This window comes from Colletotrichum orchidophilum (assembly GCF_001831195.1).
Source record: "Colletotrichum orchidophilum strain IMI 309357 chromosome Unknown Scaffold_147.1, whole genome shotgun sequence".
Taxonomy (NCBI): domain Eukaryota; kingdom Fungi; phylum Ascomycota; class Sordariomycetes; order Glomerellales; family Glomerellaceae; genus Colletotrichum; species Colletotrichum orchidophilum.
Window position 1 is genome coordinate 88,199 of NW_019173103.1, and position 21,259 is coordinate 109,457.

Sequence of the window (21,259 nt, forward strand, 5' to 3'; positions counted from 1 at the left end):
CGTGTCAATACTCCAATGCAAAACCCTTTTAGACAGCGGGAAGCTCTACTGAACAGAGCCTTGCTTCTGGATCTTCAGTGCTCACTGAAGCCATTTTTCACCTAATTCCAGCTGCTTTCCGCCTATTACAATCTCAGACGGCTTTGCGTCCACAACTATGCCAATCATACGAACCCATTCATCAGTTCTGTTCGCCCAGCTATGACAAAAAATAACGGATTAGCTCTAATGTTCAGAAATGGTATTCATTTGGCTCTAGGGACGAGAGTAGTACGTACGCGTGCATAGCCCCGCGTTGAACGGCAACATCTCCTGGACGAAGCAGACTTTCAATAGTGTCTTTATAGTCGGCCTTATTGTTTTCGGCGCTGAAAGCAGTCTTGGGGGTTATAAGGGTGCGTGTTCCCTGGCTGACGGCAACGTAGTCGACTGACACGGTCCGATGCTGAAGAGAATTGAGTCAGAATTGGAGGTAAATCCAAGCCATGACTTGTATCGAAAGTATTTAAGGGCCAAACAATCGGTATAAAGAACCCGACAGTTTCTACGTACCATCGGAGTTGTATATCCTGGGGCCAAGTCCAAAAAGTAAAGATTCACGCCCCCAGGCAAAACAATGCCACTTCCAGGCACATCAGCAAAAGCTGGGAGACCTCTGCAAGGAATCAATATCAACTCATTCGATTCTGGGAGCCTGACATTACGCACAATCCCTCGTTACTCGCAGGGACCGCAGAGACAGTACCGATCTTGGTCCTCTGCAGAAGACCGTCGAAGAGGTTTTCTGTCTCCAAGTTGTTGGTTACTACCTCTACCCCGGGTTCAGTATTGATGTTGCCATCGATCGAGTTGAGATGAAGATTCGACAAGACGATGCGTCGGCGGGGCACTGAATCTGTCATGTTGAGAACAAAACTATTACTGTATTGTCTTTGAGTGTGACTAGGCAAGCTCAGAATAGCAAGTAATACTTGACTGGTTCGATTCTAGCAGTAATATCACAGTGATAATTCTAGCAAGTCAAACCTTATGTAGCCAAAGTCCATGTCGAAGACGGGTTGGAAAGTCCGGGACTAACGCTGTCGGCGCCGGGCAGAGCGAATTTGTCACGGCGCGACATGCCGGTCAGGTGGGGTCGAATAATCACTTCTAAAAAGGCAGCCCTTGGGACTACACGAGTCTACGTCATCTTTGTCAGCGCTCCCTGAATTTAGTGCTTACTTTCGCCGCCGGCTCCGAAAACAATGCACAATCAATTGTCTTACAACTGGTATATATTAGGCAAGCTGAAAAATAAAGCTGTCGGCGCCGAGTTGATTGCTCACATTGGGCAACTCCACACAACACCAATACAGAATCGCAGTGTGGCTAGCTCGGTCCATATTAAGAGATCTTACCAAACGTTCATTGAGACATTTTCTCACAGCCGAACCCGTCCCGCTCAGTTGCCTAAGTTTTCTCATCTCAGGACTTCAACGCACCTGCGCCAACTTGGCAGCACGCAATTCGCTAGTTTGGTCAATTTTCGCCTGAAATGATCGTAAGCTTAAAAAAAGGTTTTTCCTATGGGTTGTCTGAGGTAACTGACAGAGAAACTCTCGAACAACGATTAAAAACAATAAATCGACAGCAAGGCGCCGAGCGTGCTGCTGTTACTCAACGACAGCCGGTATCTTCTTTGGTGATACATAAGGGACAATATCCACGCGAATCAATGTCATCGACGACCTTCTCACCGTACAAACATCTGGATTCAGGCAATTCTGGTATACGGAGAGTTGCTCAGCATATGTTCATTCACCTCGTGAACCGCATGGGCAGCGTGCTAGGTATGTCCAGATAGCCGAGCCTGCAAACCCAACATCAAGTCCGATTCCTATCGTTCGCCTCCACACAAATGTAACTTCTTTTTTTATAGTCCAAGCAAGATCGTATTGATTTTGAGGTGACCATGAGCAACAATTTACACCATTCTTTGTAGGTATACCCAGTTCGATGTCGAGATACCCACAGTAGGTGAGATTCATTTCAATCGTCCGTCAACCCCAAGAACTTGAAATTGCAAGGACTTGCTTAGCCAATTTTCATGTTTCTCCCGAGTAGACCTAAGAAAATTTTGCTCTCCGCGTTGAAATTTTCAAACCAAGTACCTTGCTGAATATGCTCCCACCCTCTGATATGTTCAAAGCGGGCATGGGAAGTGGGAGGCCCAACGAGCAGGGATGTTCACCTCACCCACCGCTGGGAACCAGAACTTCAAGCAAACGGTATGAGGTGGGCCGCAAATAGTCCGTTCTAGCCCGAGTTGTCTTTGCAGCTTCAAAATGTAGGTAGCAGCAAGGCGTCAGCAAGATAGACGCCGGTTCATTTAGGAGACAGATGGGTTGTGCAGCGACGTGGGGATAGCTCGCTGTGGCTCTGCCTCCATGCATCCACCGAGAAGATTACAGAGTATGTTCTTGAGAGACACCGGGCTCTGGATGTCGTTGGTGATCGCCAAGTAAGCACTGCATCATCACTTGTGCATTGAAGATCTGCGGCTTCACTCCCAACAAAAACAAATGTTGCAGAATAGACAGACATATGATCACCAACATGTGGACGTGTATACATTTGAATGTAGTGGGCTGGCCTCTTTGTGTGATAATACACGCCTTTGCTGACTAGGTAGAGTGCACAAAACAGAGGATGACTGAGCGAACATGGGTGGCGGCTATGTATCCTCCCCTCACATTTGATTGGCTTTCAATTAAACTTCTGCTATCAGCGAAGGTTCAGAAACTCCCCGAGTCTGCATAAACCTTCATGGTGGTTGTTGCGAAGAGGGAGAGTTTCAAATGACTTGGGCCGAGTCAGTCCAAGAAATTTTGTACAGCCTGTACAGCCGATGCTCCCTGATGGGAATCTGTACCCTTTGCTTGAATCTCTAACAACATGAATTTTCTCCCATCTGACAAGGCTAGCCAGCCAATTTTGGTATGGCGTTCAACAGCATGGTAAAGTCAGACACGCTTTCTGGGAACCAGCATGCTACTTGATGGCACGAAGATAGAAATTAATATGTGGTAAATAACCGGGCATTGATAACAAATTTGAAATTGAACACGAATGAACGATAAGAGCTCCAGGACTACCAAGCTTCATATGCTCGTTGATGGCTCTGTCCACCAAATTGGCTGGTTCTTTCCTCGGTGATGACCTCAACCTCGTTCGATACCACGATACCATTCGGCAGCTTCCCTGATGTGGGCGTTAAAAAGCCTTCTAGATTTTGCATTTGAACGTTGCTCATTATGCGCTCTTTGCTTTCGGTAAAAGTCACAATGGAGGCGACAGGGTTTGCGCCAGGAGGGCCAGTGCGACGGATAGAATCTCCGTGGCTGACTCCGATAGTTCGGAAGCCGCTTGTTGTCCTGTAGACCTTTTTGGGATTCTTCGTTGAGCGTAAGAAATTGGGCCAAAGAGGCTTGACATGGGTTCTGATGAGTGGGAAGATCATGGGAAGGTTTGTAGTGACGGTTGCGACGAAGATTTCCCGAGTGCCCCAACTGCCGGCAAGTTGGGCACCATTGACGGGATCCTAGGCCAGTGTTAGTAAACAGATAAATAGTTCAAAGAGAACATGAATAGTTCTGGAGTTCTGAAATGTACCACGAAGACGAAGATGCTCTTGAGCGTGGCACAGACCAGGACGAAAATGCCTGCGCCGAGCACGATTGTCGACGCGATCTTTTTAACAAGCCGCAAAGTAGTCCCCCACAGTAGAGGAATAGGGATCAATATAAGGTAGATATCGGTCAAGGCATTTGTAGCGAAGGATGTCCAGATTATCGGTAACGAGACGGCAGCTTGACAGGAATCTAGAAGAAAACTGATCAGCATGGGCTGCACTTCAAGCTTTTGACTTTGGAAACCTACTGCCGGGGTCCGGGCTTATTTGCCAATACTTGCTGACCGGTCTGCAAGACAAGAAAACCGCCCCAAGAGAGGCGATGAATGTCCCAATCACAAGGCCGAAACCGATCAAGATACGCATGCGGTATCGACGACCTAGACCTTCCTGCGTGCTTGTGTTAGTCACCAGCTACGATACGATATGACTAGGTAGTAGGGGTAGGTACCGTGAGCCGAAGGTAGAAGACCAACATCGCGAGCTTCAGCTGCCAGATGAGTACCCAATACGTGGTCCACCCGGCAATCTGGATCTTCGACCCGGTGACTCTATTTCTCGTCTCAATGAATGGCTTCAGGTATTGAGTTCATTGCAAGCCTACCTTAGTTGATATTCCGGATCACTAGTGGACAGTGCTGCTCGCTCTGAATCTGTCATGCCATTGTTGGCGAGGCCGTTGGCAATGTTGCCAATAGAGTAGGCCAGGGTTGACAGGACTGTGTAGAATAGCTACACAGATTGACTTCAGCGACATGCCCTTGGTGCCTTGCGCTGTCTTGGTAGACCACATACGATTGCTCCCCATACGAGGTAATCATCAGCCCGGAAATTTCGAAACCCCACGGCTTTGGCTCTGGCGTACGTCCTGAGGACAGTCACAGCGACTCCGATTCCGTACAGCGTCCAAACTTCGATTGTGAACTGTTGATTTGATTCGGTGGCAGCTGCTGCCGTTGCCTGTGCAGCAAGGTCTGTAGGCTCGCTGGTCGACATTGGTAGATTATATCGCAGTTGAGAGAGTATGGGTTCTGAATTCGCCCGATGACTATGGAAATAACCAAGTGGGAAGGCAAGGTAGACCGATAGAGTGAGGAGTGCCATTCGTACGAGTATTATAACCCTGGAATGCTGGAAGGAGCATGTAGATGTTTGAGTCAGGGTCTACGATCCAACACTAGTGTAAGGGAACTAGACCATAGATCATTGGAAACACAGAAACAGGCTTGAACGCGGCAAGTTGGAGCGCAGCGTCCCAACTGATGCAACCCATGGTGGAGGAGACTTTTCCCCTACTATCAGCACGGCGACTTTGGATGAGTTTACAAGGACCCATCCGACTTTGCCGGTTGCATACCTCCATCTCCAATCTGTCACAGCGCAAACCAAGCTCCGTGTCTGGGAAGCACCAAGACAAACCATACCTACTACCGTTATAAGGGTTCGAGTGTCTATGAACATGTTCGTCGGATGAAGCCCGCATCTGATGAGCAGGACGCGGGGTTACCACAACGGTGGTGGCTCAGGATGATGCTACACTCGCTCATCGTCGGGCTTGCGGTTGTCTCCCTCGCCTTACCCCTGGCAGTCCAAGTTGTCTCGGTAATTCTGGCTCTTTGCAGGGTTCTAGGTGGAAGGATTTGTGGGCTCATAGGTAAGGATACCTACAATGTATACTTTAAGAATTGGGCCCCCGTCCGCTCCATCGGCACGCTTCGATCCGCAGGCCCCCTAACATCAGCTCAGATTAAATATGATAATCACACGCAGCCTCGCAGCCATGTTCTGGGTCGACGTAGCCTCCGCTCTCGCGCTTGTCCAGCGTTCAGTTGACGCGGCTTTCCTCCGCTCGTCAAGCTCCTAGATCATAATGGCGGAATATGATGCATGCCTACCCCATGACTCGAAATGAACAGCTCCCCTGAGCCCTGTAGGAGGGCCCAAGTGGAACGCAGGTGCTTCCCTCGGCGTAGAGCGCCCACACTCTCAATACTTTTCTTTACGATAATTAAGGTAATGAGGATACCTCGGGTGATGTGGGGAGGGGGCGGGGGGAGTTGCGAACACTAGACGTAAATGGCTAGGATTTGCAGACGATACTGCAGTTGAGAGGGCCCGGCCCCAGAAACGGGCAGCTGAATACTTCGGTCGCGGTGCTCCATATCAGACGGTCAAGCCCGAGAGTACTTCCAGAAGGGGAAGAAGATGATGGAAGACCTTACATGAGTCCAAGAGGATGGTTGACAGGTCAAAGCGGCCCGAGAGACCAAAAGAAAAAAAAACTTTTTAGAAGTCCTGTAGCAAAGGGGCACAGTGAGGTACAGACTAGGGGAAAAACTCCGGCCTCACGTTCAACCAACTTTCCAGGATCAATTGGACCCAGTGCAAACGCGCTCCGAGTAGCAATGTCCTTACTGAAGAAAGGCACTCCACAACAGAAGATAACGCCCTCCCAAAGGGTTGGCACGAGGGATGTTTTTGGCTGCGCTGTACCCAGTGCCGCACAGCCGAGGATTCAGAGGACCTGGAGTTCTATGCAGCAGCAATGAAGGGTAAGTTATGGGAAGGGGTGGGGGGTTGAGAGTGGGATACATTGCTGGGCTACGTAGAGGTGTAGCAGATGGGTCAAATTCGAATTTTTGTCTCTGAATTGACTTGACTTTGCGCTAAGAAGCCGGCAGCCGTTGGACTCGTTGGTACACAGGTGTCCCATGGTACGGAAACAGGCCGCAGGATTTGCAAACACTGGCCGGAACTATTCCACTATTCCTCCTTGAAGTAACCTGGAACTTTAGGGGTCCGCTGAGGAATCTGTGCTGATTGGAAGTTTGGTAAACGAATGTAACACACTTACAAATGAACACACACAGAGATACGTGGGCTGAGAGGGGGGGCATGTCGAGGCATCTCACTCACATGGGTGTAAGGAAAGACGTCTCGCAGAGAACACGCACGGTTAATTCCATCTCTCAGAAAACGCAATCATCTGGCCAATTCGGCATCGTGTCCCCCAAGATACGCAGAATACGGCGACAGATTTCGACGAGGGTTGCGAGGAGCTTTCGCCACCTTTGATCAACTTGGTTGGCGGCTCCGTGGTCGAAAAAAGCAGGGGCGCATGCATAGGGGCACCGCGGGCAAGGAGCCGAAATTAAGAATGCAGTCAGCGTTGCGCCCGGTAAACTTGGCTTATAGAACCCATCACTCCTCCCTTGTACAACAAATAATGGTGGAAGCGCTGCTTGTCGACGGATTGACTGTTTGGAACTAGGCGCACTTAACTATGAGGGGTCTGTTCGTTTACTCCCACCACATTCGGTTCGAACTCTTTTGACATCTACATTACAGCTTTTGTGTCACCTGTTGCATCCTTGGGTTTTTCGAGAGTTTATCTACTGCCAATCCGGCTCCCTCTTCTGCCACCCCCCTGCTGCCGAGATGCATCGATTCAAGATGGAGGTCCTTACAGCCATTGCTACATGGGCAATCACCTCTGCAAGCCTAAACGTTCCTGTCGCGCGTCAGCTCCTTGGAGGCATCTGCCCAAGAGACACGGCCGAGCTCGGTGACAGGCTGTCACCTGCTGCAAAGGTTTACCAGCCGGGCACCGTTGAGTTTACAAACGCATCGATCCGGTGGTCTAATCTCCACGCACCCAAGCCAAACCTCGTCGTGATTCCTGGGACTGAGAACGATGTTGCAGAAACGGTTAGTTACTGACTCTAGCTTCGTCCGAACGTAAAAGCTACGAAGCAGGTTGCTCACTAGCTTGCGTGCAGGTCAAGTTCGCCAACGAGAAGAACATGCCCTTCCTTGCGTACAATGGCGTGCATGGAGCTATCACTACTCTGGGCAAGATGGAGAGCGGTATCGAAATCTACCTGTCCCAGCTGAGCGGGGTCGAGATGGCAGCAGACGGGACAACAGCCAAGATTGGTGGTGGCACCGGGTCCAAGCTCGTCACTGACACACTCTGGGAGGCCGGAAAGCAGACAGGTCAGCTCCATTCTAGCTTTATATTCCTCCATCGCTAGTATCGAGGATGTTTCGTTAACTACGTGCTACAGTCACGGGAACTTGCGAGTGCGTCAGCACTCTCGGGCCTGCTCTCGGTGGTGGCCATGGATGGCTTCAGGGCCACCACGGCTTGGTCGCCGATCAGTTTGTATCCATGAACATTGTGCTAGCTGATGGTACCTTACAGTCCATTAATGAGACCTCGGACCTCTGGTGGGCTGTCAAGGGCGCTGGCCAAAACTTTGGTATCGTGACCTCCGTCAACGTCAAGGTCTATGATATCGAGCACAGCGACTGGGCAGTTGAGACGTTCATCTTCGGCGGGGAAAAGGTCGAGGAAGTCTACCAAGCTGCGAATGAGCACCTCGTCAAGAATGGTACCCAGGCTGCTGAAGTTATCAACTGGTCTTACTGGCTCAACAACCCCGATGCCGACCCCGAGAATGTGAGTGCAGCCCGCTTATCATTGTCTGTGGCTACTGCTAATTGTAACTAAGCCCATCATTCTTTTCTGGGTCATCCAGGAGGGTGTCACCTCCGTCGACTCTGTGTATACCCAGCCCTTCCGGAACATCGGACCTATCTCCGCCACTCCGGAGTCCGGAACCTACCTCGACCTCGCCACATGGACGGGTATTGCTCTGGACTCCATCCCCTGCCAAAAGGTTGGCTTGAACAACCCTCGCTTCCCTATTTATGTTGAGTCATACAACATTGAGGCTCAACGCAAGGCATACGATCTCTTCGCGTCTTCTATCAAGGGCAACTCACCGTTCAACAACTCTCTCTTCATGTTTGAGGGTTACTCGAACGAGGGTGTGAAGGCCATTGAGAGCGACTCGACCGCCTTCGCCTATCGTGGCGACAATCTTCTCTTCGCGCCTCTCATCACTTACTTGCCCAACGGAACTGAACTCGATCAGAAGGCCGCCACACTCGGTAACCAGCTGCGGGATATCATTCATGAAGGGAGTGGTCGCACTGAGCAGCACGTCTACCTGAACTATGCCTTCGGTGACGAGACCCCGAAGGAATGGTACGGTAGCGAGCAATGGAGACAAGAGCGTCTCCAGTCTCTGAAGACCAAATATGACCCTAACGGCAAGTTCAGCTTCTACGGTCCCATTGCGTAGAAGAATTTAAAGGTTTGGCCTTTGTATCTACACGAAATTATTGTACTTTGAAGAGGGAATCAGCCGATAGTAGCTTAATCTTTAGAAAATCACCACGTAAATCGAAGTTGGCAATTAGTACCGACATAAAGGTCCTCTCCTGCGTTGAACATGCGTGTAATTTGTATTTCTCAACTTAGGAAAAAAGAACAAGTTTCTATGCTCTCCCTTAATTCATGCACATCTCTCGCGTCGTTCTCACTCAACTTCTAAAGCCTGCGATTTAGGTTCACAACGCAGCCTTGGCGGGAGGTTTGGCCCACAGCCTCAATCCTTCTTGATTCCAATTTTCCTTCATAAATACAGAGTAGGATACTCAATGGCTTGCAAATATGTCATTAGTCATGTGTTGAAGACGAACATCTCGACGATGTCCCTGCTCCTCATTACTCAGATAGCGGCCTCATGCAACGCAAAAGTCTGTGTCAGTGGTGAGATTCATGGTTGCCCGCTTCCTGAACAGCTCGAAGCGAATTTAGGTCGGTTTGTGTTTTTTTCTTTCTTTGTCATCTATTACTTCTTTTTGATGCTGTGAAAGTATGCTCATTCTCGGCTTGCTTAGGTGGGAGGTGAAACTAGACAACTACAGCGGAGAAGGCTGAAACCAATGGTGATCATTGTTAGAAGGACGACGTTGATGGCGATTTTAATTAATGCATAGAAGTATAAATAACGAGCCGAAGCGTAGCCCTAGATTTATTGTAGAGCTTGCACTTCTTTTCGGTACGGATGTGACCTGAGCCTTAAATATGGTGATTTAGATGACGGCAAAAGACCGAAGTAAGCTATAATACATCAATCAGAGGCACCTTTGCTGTCCTGGGCATAGCCTTCATAAAAAAAACTTCACTCACTATCCGTATGTAGCACCTGATTCCCTGACCAGATAATGACGGCTATTAAAAGAGTCCAAGGGGAAAACATTTTCACTGTCAGTTAATTGTAAGGAGTTGATACTGATTACCGGAAGTTAAATCAAAGACTTGAAACAGCAGGTTTTGATTTCTATCGTTGAGTATTACGACCTACGTCCGTTTGCGGCACTGATCATCGTAGCCGACTTCACCGCTGAGACCAGACTCGACAAGAAGTGTTGCATGTAGCTTCGGATAAGGTAGATGTCACAGATCGAAACGCAAGTTCAATTCCCCCAGCTTATTCTTTGTCATTAAACGGGCCATGACTGAGGGAGAAACTCAGGAAGAAAACCAGAAAGAAAGGCTGGCATCCAGGATGAAACCGTTCGGGCGCTCCAGCTTCATCAGCACCAGAGCCACAGGTTCTCTCTGCCAACAAGCCCCAGTATGACCTTTATAAAGCTTAGAAGAAAGGGAACTACGGTTAAAGCTTTTTGAGAGCTGCCAAAACCATGGACCAGAAGACTGGAATGATGAATTTCATCCTCCCCAACTTGAACCTGAGATGGGAGCATTGGGTCGGGAATATATAAGCATTGACAGCCATGAATATATTCACCTCATTTTTGCCCTAGACTTTATCCGATAGTCATTATTGCAAGTTCGAGATACCTAGAATACAGTTTGTGAGAATCCAAACGGGTCAAGAAACTTCTGCTCGCTTCTTGTTGATATCACAACCTTCCATGGGTTCCGATCACAATTCAGAAACGAAATGGGTCGGATGGTATTTTCCCATTGATCCACTCGGTGCAGTGAGCACGGCGAGTTACCCATGTGGCGCAATTATTGACTGAGATTTCGAGCTCATCGTCATAGTGAGGATTCCAACCTGCAAAAGACTCAGTCTGGCGATATCTACCTGACATCTAATGACATCCAACCTCCGCTAGGCATTCAAAGTCGCCGCTCAACCTGCAGGCGATCTCCTTTTCGTCATGTAGATCTCAATTGCATCAACCCCTGGTGAGTCCTGCAGTAGCTGCATCTTTCAGCTCCGAGGCACTAATGCACAAAACGCAAATACTGAGAGACATCTTGCCTCATCCACTCTCTCTGTTTGTTCCTCCACTCTGCAGGCCCTCGATTCATGTTAGTCTTTGGGCTACCAATAGCGAGACGAGCTCCCCCTTCTTTACGGGTGGATTACCGAACCAACGAACCACCCGTCGAAACCCAGCTGTCGCAAAAGTCCGAGACCGAGCATGAGGGAAAGACGAGGTTATCCTCAATTTGGCATGTCTATTACCCAATAAGGATCAGCCCGCATTCCCCGGATCCCATCTTCCAGCTTTCCCTAGCGTCTAAATCCGAAGCCTCGTCTCTGGGCGAGAGGGGGGGCAAATTCAACCACCGAGCGTAATTATGTATGTCCGAAATCGTTAAGCTGCATGAGCGGCAGAGACATGCATAAAGCGAGAATCTAGATTGCAGCTGATACGCCCGCCCTGTATATTGATGACTATCATTGCAGATGAGAGCAGGACTTCACATGGGGCAGTACCCGAGCCTCATCTGATCGCCTATGCTACTGCAGTCATTGATGAAGAAAATCAGGCCGACGGCAACCGCCATCGTCAGCAACACAAGTGAAAGTAGGTTACGCAAGTGGACGTTGCATCTCAGGAGGTGCCACCAATTCAGATTTCGGCTTCTAAAGCTTCCCTGGACACGCACTTTTGCTGTTTCAATCAACGGCCACGGCATTCTCGCCACAACAGTAATAAAGCGTGGGAAGAGGCCCCCAAAGCCAAAAAAAAAAAAAAAAAAAAAAAAAAAAAAAAAAAAAAAAAAAAAAAAAAAAAAAAAAAAAGGAAAAAAAAAATAAAAAAAAAAAAAAAAAAAAAAAAAAAAAAAAAAAAAAAAAAAAAAAAAAAAAACCGCGCATAGTCTTCGTGAAAGACAATAGAAACAAGTCAAAACGATAGACATTTGCAAAGCCCGCAAGCCCTCATCCGACACATTCCGGCCGGTTCATGTCTCGACCCCTCAAAACGCTGCGTACGATGGCTGATAACAAGACTGGACAGAGGAAAGCCAAGTCCAGCCCGTCTATTGTGGTGGAGGGGGCGAGGCAGGCCACCAACGGGCACCCTTTGCGGCAAATCGTCTTTCTCTTTCTCACGCTCCCGCCGCACAATTTACCCGTTTTACATTCCTCGATGAACGTTCCTGTTCGTTGCTCAGAGTCTTTTTTCTTTGCCCTGTCCCATATTTTGGGCCTAGTCCAGTGCAGGCCGCACCGGCGCGAAAACCCGTACCGGCCGGCGTGCGCCACAAGTCTCAGTCCGTCTCTCCACGATCCCTGTCACAGTGCGTCTTCACCTACACCACCCTCATCTCTCCGCTTTTCGAGTCTCTTCTCTTGCACAAAATCAATCATCAGGCTTAGTTCTGCGATTCATGGTTGGGTCCCGAGCACGTGGAACCGGCCACCCCTTCTTGCGCCCCTGTTCTCTTTCCGATCGGGAACGCAGGACAGATGAGACAGCGCAGTGTTGAGTCGCCCTCAGGGATTCGGATAACAACTCAAATTCCATTCCTCGGAACCGGGACCTCTATCCCCTGGCTCGTTAGGCCAACCCTCTTCGGCGTCTTTATAGCAAGACGGCAAGAAAATGAAAAGGCACGTCTCTGCACACACCCCCTTCCCAGCATAAGAATAAAAAGCAATGATATCTGATTAAAGTTGAGTCTATCTTGTCGGCTACGCTACTCAGATGAACCCGCCGCTAGCCAAATGTGCCATTGTCAACATACACTCACCACACCCCTCTACCCTTTTACCCAAACATCACCACCATCGCGACGCGTCTCCACCGGCTCAGGCACGACGCACGTCCGCGGGCCCAAAACAAGGAAAGGCCAGGTAGACAACCAAGACATAAACAGGGTCGAAGGCGATCTTCCCAGATTCGTGGGAAGGAGCGCCGAAGATCACAACCTTGACCATTCTCATGTTGCTCCGAGTGCCCCAGTCTCTCGTCCGAACCAGATGAGTCCTGTCTCCTAGGTCAAAATGAGGCGTTACCTTTTTTTTTTTTTTTTTTTTTTTTTCTCTTGCCTGGCGTGCCTGGGTAGATAGTCGATGGCGTATGCCAAGTGGCGTAGACGAACGGCGCCGTCAGCATTTCCTCATGGTGTGCTCGACTTTTTCCTCACATCTCATATCCGTCAAAACAGTCCGCCGCGGCGCTGCCCACGCGAGGCTCACTCTGCAGATACGAAGAAAAACCAAAATATTTCCAGCAGTGCTGAACTAGTTCATGTGCCCTGAAGGCTTGCTCTGCGAGCCTAGCAGGAAGGCGTTCAGGTGTTCCTGGACAAGCGCGAGGAAAAACCAAATATCGATAGGTTTTTCTTGAGCCACTATCACACTCTCCTCTCCACACTGGTGATTATTGGTTTTTCTCACACGAAGCCACGAGCCGTTCTTGAGTCCGTCCAGCCCTTCTCCCCCCCAGGTCATGAGGCTGTGGGCTTGCGCTGAGCTGGAGCTCAGCGGCGCCGCCACGGTGTCGGACCTTTTCCGCGTTTGTGTTTGGGACGGTGCTCCATATCCATGCATGCAGCAAAGCTTTGGTGTGGTTCTTCAATTTCACCTTAGAAGATCCCTTATTGAACACAGACTTCGTGGAATACTGAGCTTACCTACCATACTGTGAGCTGTACCGAGAGAGCGCCCATGCTAACAAGCTTTGGATCAACCCGGGACACTGGGTTATGAGATGGGCTGTCCACAAATACTTCATCATTTCCATTGATAAATCATGACGCGGGGTCATCTCATGGGCATATGAATCTGAATCTGATTGGTTTACACGTGCAAAGAAGGGAGGTCCGGCAGTCCGTGTCCCAGCTGTGCATCCTGTCTCGATATCCAGCTCAGATAAGCGAATGTAGGGCCAGAACCGTCAGATGGCTGCCAGGGAACAGGCATCCTAGAATCCAGGGACCAGCAATACCTCTCTGCCAGACTTGAAGAGGGTCAGACTGTTGGTAATTGCGTAATCGCCAAGAGCCAGCGGCAAGCCAAGGGTTCACAAAATCAGATCGAATGCGCACGTAATGCAAGCTGAAATGACGGGTCGCGAAGCACCGACATCTCACCGGCGCCGATCAACACTGACATCCAGCTACTGCACGGGCATAAAAAAAATTCGTCATCGTTGCCAAGGCTAAACGACAACAGACCTCGAGATTTGGAATAATGGTACCTCTATAAACTCCATGTCCCCATGGAGCCGATCGCGTACGTCCGTAGCATGAAGATTGGGCAAATCTTGCACTTATTCTTCTCATAAGAAGAAAACGGCGGCTCGTAGTTCGCAAGAGCGAGAGAAAGAGAGAGAGAGAGAGACAGAGAGGACTGGAGGCTTCGCTTCCTCCTCAACGAAGGGGAAACCTCCGGTGCGTTTGTAGTAAATTAACGCCCGATCGAATCCCGCCAATCGCGGCTTCGAGATCCCGCCTTGCCGCAACTCCACCTGGTTGGCCTCCCCTTCTCGGTTACATCGCGGCGCACCTCTCCCCCCGGACAGCGCGCGGATGACGGCAGTCAAACCCCGCATTTTCCGCCGGCAGTCCATGCTTTCCAGGGCAGATTATATCTCCTCGAATCCCGTGCGTTGAAAGCCATGCTGGGGTAAGCGGTACGCCAGGTGATGTCGGTATTGGGCTTGCAGCGCCACAGGCTGGATTGCGTGGTTAATTTCCTGGAGAGAAGAGACGCCAGACGAGATAACTTTGGACTGTTATGGCTATCTTATCTTGCGTAATATACTTCTAGAACTAGTTGTTTTGTGTTCCAGAATGCAGCTTCTCTGAGAAACATGGGCAAATAACCGCGCTCTCGAGTTTTGTGTATAACGTTCCAAGAAAGTTTAATTTCTTGACTGTCAATCCATCCATGGTCCTGGTTCCACGCGTCTCCAATAACCGGGTTCCCCTGATTCGTGGTTCCCTAAACTCCCGAACTGGATGGGATCTCGCCCGGGTTTGGCAGCAGCACGATGCGAGCCGCCAATGGAGACTCGGCACCCTGACCTTAGCTCACTGTCGTACTGAAGAACTTATATCAAGAGCGGACATGATCATCGTCCCAATTGGTAACTCACCCCGTTACGGTCCCAAGGAGCAAAGGCACTCGTGATCAATTTAGTCTACCCTTTCGAGGTAGTCACGGAAGGTAGGTCCACGAAACCGGTCCGGCATTGGTGACGATTCGCGCGGATATATCCAACGTTCCCACGTGGACAATGATATTGACGACAAGCTGGCTGACATGGCTGATATTGCCGGGGACACCACGGAAGAACGGATGGATTACAGGGAATGAGGCAGATTATTGACTCCCGGGCTTAGGAACTCAATATCAACCTTGAACGTAGGACCATTTTGATATATTCTAAACGTGAGGGTATATATAAACTTGATTACCGTTTCGCAGTGTCAATGCTCTGGAAGCCTTTCGCCAGTGTATTATCCCATATCCATAACCAGTCTCCCATTCTATCCCAACTTCGGTGCCCCTCGTCTCCTCCCCCGTCAAGCAAAACACGCCTGCAAGTCCACCATGAAGCTCTCCGCCGTCCTTGCCATCCTCCTCCCCCTGACGCTCGCCACGCCGACACCGACTGTCGAGAAGCGCGCAACGACCTTCTGCGGCCAGTGGGACTCGGCCGTCGCCGGCACCTATACCGTCTACAATAATCTCTGGGGCATGAGCGCCGGCACCGGAAGCCAGTGCACGACCCTCACGGGCCTCTCCGGCAGCAACCTACAGTGGTCCACCACCTGGTCCTGGTCCGGCGGCCAGTACAACGTCAAGTCGTACGCCAACGCCGTCGTCAATATCAGCAAGAAGGCCCTGAGCACCATCAGCAGCATCCCCTCGACCTGGACCTGGAGGTACTTTTTTCGTTTCTTTTTTTTTCCATCACGTTGCAGCTTTCACGTTGGACACACACACATACAAAAACACACGTAGAAAAGAATGTTAACATCATCATCAAAAAGCTATTCCGGAACCGGCATCGTAGCCAACGTAGCCTACGACCTCTTCACCTCCTCCACGGCCACCGGCTCCGCCCAGTACGAAATCATGATCTGGCTCGGCGCCCTCGGCGGCGCCGGCCCCATCAGCGCCACCGGCAGCACCATTGCCACCCCGACCGTCGCCGGCCGCACCTGGAACCTCTACAAGGGCGTCAACGGCCAGATGACCGTCTTCAGCTTCGTCGCCCCCAGCGACGTCCAGAGCTTCAGCGGCGACCTCAAGGCCTTTACGACCTACCTCGTCAACAGCCAGGGCCTCCCTTCCTCCCAGATTCTCCAGAGCATCGGCGCCGGCACCGAGCCTTTTGTCGGCTCGGATGCAAAGTTCACCACCACTGCTTACACTGCCTCTCTTTCCTGAGTTTTGACTAGCAAGTCAGGTGACATTGGATGGAGGGGGGGGGGCGCTTGACTGAGACAGACATGTGGGATATGGTGGGAAAAGAAAGTGCCTCGAGGACTCTATTCCACTTCACTGTTCATACTTATTTCAAAACAAGTATATATCACAAATGACGAAAAGTTTGCGCCTTCACAGGAGAGAGAGAGAGTAAGACGGGCCACCAAAAACCGTTGGAAATCAGAGAACTTGGAAAAAGAATGTTCATCGCCAATAATCAGGCGCTCGATAGTGTGCCATGCTCTGCTGGGCAGAGACCTCAAGCCTCCCCGACCAAAAGTAATCTTGCGGTCTGGTGGTAGTCAGCTCTGCCACGCCTTCAACGGTAGTCTTCTTCGCGGCTTCGTAGGCCGCCCTAGTCTCGACGCGAAACGCCTTGATTGCCTCCAAAACGTCCCGCATGCCACGGAGTCCTGCCGCTCTGGGAGGTCTCAACTCTGAAGGCATGACGATGGCGTCCCAAGCCGCGTGGAAGAGGACAGTTCCTTCTGGAACACCGGCTCTGACGTGCGCTGGAGTGGCTGGTCCGGCCCTGGTTCTCAGCAATGGGTTCGTCACGAGCTTCATGTACGCATCGACAGCAGGATGATCAGAGCCCAGAACGCCGGCGCCGACCCAGATTCTCCGTTCGAATTGTTTCTCGCCCCATGTGTCACGGTAGCGCATAAACTCGCCCTCAATATCGCTGTAGGGGAACGCGCTCAGACGGACTGTGGCGGGCTGGGACGGGCGCGCAGCCACCTCGTCGGGCGCTGTTGCTTGCTTTTTCCTGCTGGCTTCAGGGCGCGGCTGAGGCCTGCGCTCGTCGCCGAAGAAGCTGAAGCCCTCGCCCACGCCCACGTTCAAGAGCTCTTCGGCGTCAAGGTCGTCTGCGGCTGAAAAGCCGGCGGGATCCTCAATAGGATCGGCTTCGAACTCTAGACGGAGATGGCGAAGGCCGCGCAGCAGCACCGGGCCATGTCGCGATAACGATTGAGACGATGTTTCTAGGATCGCACGCTCCTGTAGACCAACCTGTCTGAGAAAGTGCAAAAGCTTGTCGATCAATGGGCCATTGGAGCGACGTGGGATTTTGGTCAGAGTTAGGGACGTCAACCGGGGGTTCATGTCCGGCTCAAACGTCTGTGGGAAGGCCATCTCAGATCGTTTCCTGAGGACTGTCTCGGCTAGCCAGAGACGTGCCATGGTTGACAGGCCATCGGTCTCAAGCGTCGGAATCTGCGTCACGAGCGAATGGTGAATTCTCAGCTCCCGGAGGTTGGATGAGAAGACGGGCCTGAATATGTGCGCACAACCCAGAACGCCGCGCAGGGTGGTGTTCTTGGGCCATGGGAGGAGATGCTGTTGCTTCAAAGCAGATCCCTGGACGGGTAGAAAAGACGGAGCATCGCAGGACAGCTCTTCCAGCTGGCCTTGCGAGCTACGCAATAGTCTCTCCACACCTGAAGAAGTGATGTGAGTGTCTGAGATGTGCAAGTGGGTGATCCCAGCAGGTGCAGAGCAGACGTCGAGGTATGGCACGTCTGACCAGTCAGGTACCGGATGATCCATGCCTCCCGAGGTTGCGGCCTTAACGCAGTCCACACTGTCTCGTCTCAACGGGGTTCTGCCATTGGCTCGCACCGCTTCGTCCTCCTGCAGATCGCGACTTGCATCGGCAGAGTAGATGGGGGCATCCACGAAGTGCCGCTCTGCATGGCTGAAGGTCCCGCTCGAGTCGGATTCTTGAATGAACATGAACGGCCCATGTGTGTCATTATGTTGGCTATCAAAGACAAGTTTGCCCTCAGTCATGAATCGGGACTGAGACCTCAAAGATGGACTATTGAAGCAAAGTGCAGTAAATTGACCAAGAATAGCGTCTGTGATGTTGTTTTCGCTGATATCCAGACTCCACAGCGAGCTTTTGAACGCCTGGAACAGCATCAAAGCCAATGGGTCGTTGATCTCTCGACGCCTCAATTTGAGGACCTTTAATGCGAGTAGGTTGCGACGTCCGTGTGCTGCCGCAATTAGGGGCTGCAGGGAACCTGACAAACCGGAAACGTCTAGAAAGACCAGCGACTGGAGCTTGTCCGACATGTAGAAGCCGTTGGGGAGTTGCGTTTGGCAATGGGCAACACTGAGAAGCAACAGACCTTGACAAGGATCCCGAGGTGTCACGTTTGCTTCGGACGCCGGGGTGGCTGTCAAGAAGGCAGGGTTCGCCTCGGCGTGGCCGTCCAGGAGGATGCATCTGAGATTCGGCAGTATTGGGGGGAGTTGGCGAAGAGTTTGAGGTATTGTCCTGGTGCTACTGTCGGACGAGAAGTGGGCAGTGTCTTTGGCAAAGTCACGAAAGTCGAGAGTGATGATCAGAGCCAGGGTTGTCGGCCGCAGGCGATGCATGCGATCGAAGACAAATGCCAGGTACCATTCCAGGTCTTTTGCACTCGAAATAGCAGCGATAAGGGTCAGCAATGGGGTTTTTTTTTTTTTTTTACGGGCGTGGGCTGAGACAAACATACCGTCACTTGGATCCAGTCCCAACCGTCGAACGGCGACCAACGGGTCGTTCCACAGGCGGGGTGCGAAGACGGCGTAGAAACGTCTATTCACAGAACAAAGACTAGCAAAGTCCTTGTCTGCTACATATGGTGCCACCAACTCGAGCCAGTCGAGTATACTGACGGCATCCTGATATGATGGCAGCGAGGCCATGTTGGTGTTGGTGGTTTTGTTTGCGCCTCCTGATTGAGACCACTTGGGAGTCCTATGCCAGGATCATGGGTATGTAGCAGACGATGAAACAGTTTGCCGCCTTTCTCCACGGGTTTGGGGGCCAGTTCACGCCGAAACATGCGCCGATGCAGAGGAGCAAACGTGGGTGCGTTTATTGCTGGACGATCACGCTGGAGCGAGATGAACAGGCGATACGTTGCAACGCCGACCAAACAGTCGATGGTCGTTGAGATGATGCTTTACTGACGGCATGCACAGCTAGTCGCGATGTGGAAAAGTGCGTGTGTAACACCCGCGAGACTGAGGCTGGAAAAAGTAAAGTGGCGTGAGAGTCGTGAGATGGTGGTCGACAGACATGAGAATGATGCAGTTCCCATTCCAGTGAATGATGACCCGCGCCGTCCAGGCCGCGACCCTGCGGGAGGTCGAAAATCTTTGACGACGGTCTCTCGGGCTTGTGCCAACAACGCGATGCGGCGATGATGAAGAGCAAGGGGGGGCAATGCCAGGAATTCAGTCGAGGCGTGTCAGCTTGAAAGTCGTTGAGGATGACCTTTAGCAGATCTATTTGCGTTGAACTTCAACAAAGCCGCAATTGACCTGAAGCAAAGGCGGGCATCCAGACGGCGTCGACACGTGGGTGACATGGGAGTGCCTGGGGGACAGTGGCGTGAGTGGCAGGGCATGGAAGCGGTGCTGATTGTTCGCTGCTGTGTGTGGTGATTGTCGAGCAATCATCGCTGAGTCGGGCGTGTAAGATTGCGCCGATTACTTCTGTCGCCTCGCATCTTTGGTGTGTCCGCTTGCTTGCCTGCTTGCTTACTTGCTTTCTCTGCCTGGCCTGACTTGTTCTGGGCGATCGGGCGGGTGTTGGTTGACGTCAGCAGCAAGTCGAGGCTGTGCATAATACATGCCAACGCGGTTCGTCCGTAACGCAACGTGCGTATGTCTGAGGACCCTTGGCCAGGTTCTGTACGACTGTACGATTGTGCGGATAAACCGATAATGTCGTTTAACTGCGGGGTAACCAAGTTTATCCGGGCGAGAGACGCCAGGGAATTTTCGGATTACCTAGGCATGGTTCCGGTACGTACCTCGGGAGTCCCCGGCGTGTCCGGCGCCTTCTTCCCGTGACTAAACGCGGCAAGGCCGGCAATGGCAATAGAGTGCCGCAAGGTCACGCCAGAGTATCCTCTCTACTATGTACTAACCTCACAAGACGACATTTGCCGAGGCTAATACTGATTTCGATAGTTTTCGTCTACGCGAACGAGTCCGTCTGATAGATAGCTTGCGCACTGCGGAGCGATTGGCGGGTCCGGAAAAACAACAACGGCCAGGGTCCTCCCCAGCCACCCAGTCACCTCCCTCGGCGCTAAGTGCCCGGAGCTGCGCCCTAGCAGTTCCCCCCCCGGCCACCAAAGGAACTTGAGTCTCCCCTCGGTGGCTCGCTAGCGCCCACCCAATCCCGCCCCCGTCTGCACCCCCGCATCCGAAAGCACCAAGAGTCGAGATCCGGTCAGCAGCCGGCGCCGCCCCACAACGCACACGGCGCACCTAACGGCTTCCCACACCCACACTAATTGTGGAGCGGTTCGTAGATTTTTTCCCCTCGCGCTTTGGCCCATCACCACGGACGAAGCTCCGTACCTTTACCACGTCCACCACACCACACCTTATTTCGTCCATTCATCAGCCCCCGAATAAGAAAAACATTGCCCTTTTGACCCGACAACCACCCGTCACAACAGAATCTGACAGTTTGTGGTTCTCCATTCATACTTTTTAGTGTCTTGTCAATATGAAGACGGATCAAAAGGCAGCATCTAGTCGTGCGAGCCAAGAACTTGTCCTAGCCAAGTAGCCATGCAGCTCAAAAATTTCAAAAGAGCCGATGTGGCGCCAATGTCCGTATGACCTGATCGTTGACTCATCACCCATCGAAACTTGATTTGAGGCATATTCTAACTACCAAGATCCTCTTCTCTGCCGCATCTTGCTTGTCAAGCCGTCGTCCCGCACCGCACGCTACGCAACTTGGCCGGACACTAACGACGATGCCGCCAAAAAAGCGACTTGGAGACTTTGTTTTGATACGTTACCTCGGCCGTGGACAACTTCCCGTCTTATCTCGTACTCTCCGAAATCGCACAGCAGCCTCCCTGGTACCTTACCTGGGAGAACATACTCATTTTGCTATCCTTCCGTCATTGGTATTAGTGATGGGGTGGGTTGGAAGTAGCAGCCAGCTGAGGATGGATTGAAAGGCAAAAGAAGAAGGAAGAAGAAGGAAAAAACCATGAAA

General features: G+C 51.2%; 5 protein-coding genes across 5 annotated transcripts; 2 read left to right on the plus strand and 3 right to left on the minus strand.

Annotated features, from left to right (window-relative positions):
• Window positions 1-81: 81 nt before the first annotated feature.
• CORC01_12259 (uncharacterized protein) lies at window positions 82-902 on the minus strand (the record flags this gene model as incomplete). The annotated part of the gene is made up of 4 exons (XM_022623880.1): window positions 82-199; window positions 279-445; window positions 553-655; window positions 709-902. The coding sequence occupies 4 exons, from the start codon at window positions 900-902 to the stop codon at window positions 82-84; spliced, it is 582 nt and encodes a 193-aa protein (XP_022469637.1).
• Window positions 903-3,130: 2,228 nt separating this feature from the next.
• On the minus strand, window positions 3,131-4,666 carry CORC01_12260 (uncharacterized protein; the record flags this gene model as incomplete). The annotated part of the gene is made up of 6 exons (XM_022623881.1): window positions 3,131-3,580; window positions 3,652-3,860; window positions 3,919-4,060; window positions 4,122-4,221; window positions 4,275-4,402; window positions 4,466-4,666. 6 exons carry the CDS (start codon window positions 4,664-4,666, stop codon window positions 3,131-3,133), a joined length of 1,230 nt encoding a protein of 409 aa, XP_022469638.1.
• Window positions 4,667-6,943: 2,277 nt separating this feature from the next.
• CORC01_12261 (uncharacterized protein) lies at window positions 6,944-8,820 on the plus strand (the record flags this gene model as incomplete). Its single annotated transcript, XM_022623882.1, has 4 exons — window positions 6,944-7,378; window positions 7,450-7,666; window positions 7,738-8,132; window positions 8,185-8,820. Coding segments are annotated over 4 exons (1,683 nt in total), but the record flags the coding sequence as incomplete, so codon positions are not given.
• A 6,531-nt stretch (window positions 8,821-15,351) lies between these two features.
• On the plus strand, window positions 15,352-16,194 carry CORC01_12262 (glycosyl hydrolase family 12; the record flags this gene model as incomplete). The annotated part of the gene is made up of 2 exons (XM_022623883.1): window positions 15,352-15,686; window positions 15,795-16,194. 2 exons carry the CDS (start codon window positions 15,352-15,354, stop codon window positions 16,192-16,194), a joined length of 735 nt encoding a protein of 244 aa, XP_022469640.1.
• A 243-nt stretch (window positions 16,195-16,437) lies between these two features.
• On the minus strand, window positions 16,438-18,933 carry CORC01_12263 (uncharacterized protein; the record flags this gene model as incomplete). The annotated part of the gene is made up of 2 exons (XM_022623884.1): window positions 16,438-18,656; window positions 18,741-18,933. The coding sequence occupies 2 exons, from the start codon at window positions 18,931-18,933 to the stop codon at window positions 16,438-16,440; spliced, it is 2,412 nt and encodes an 803-aa protein (XP_022469641.1).
• Between the last annotated feature and the right edge of the window lie 2,326 nt (window positions 18,934-21,259).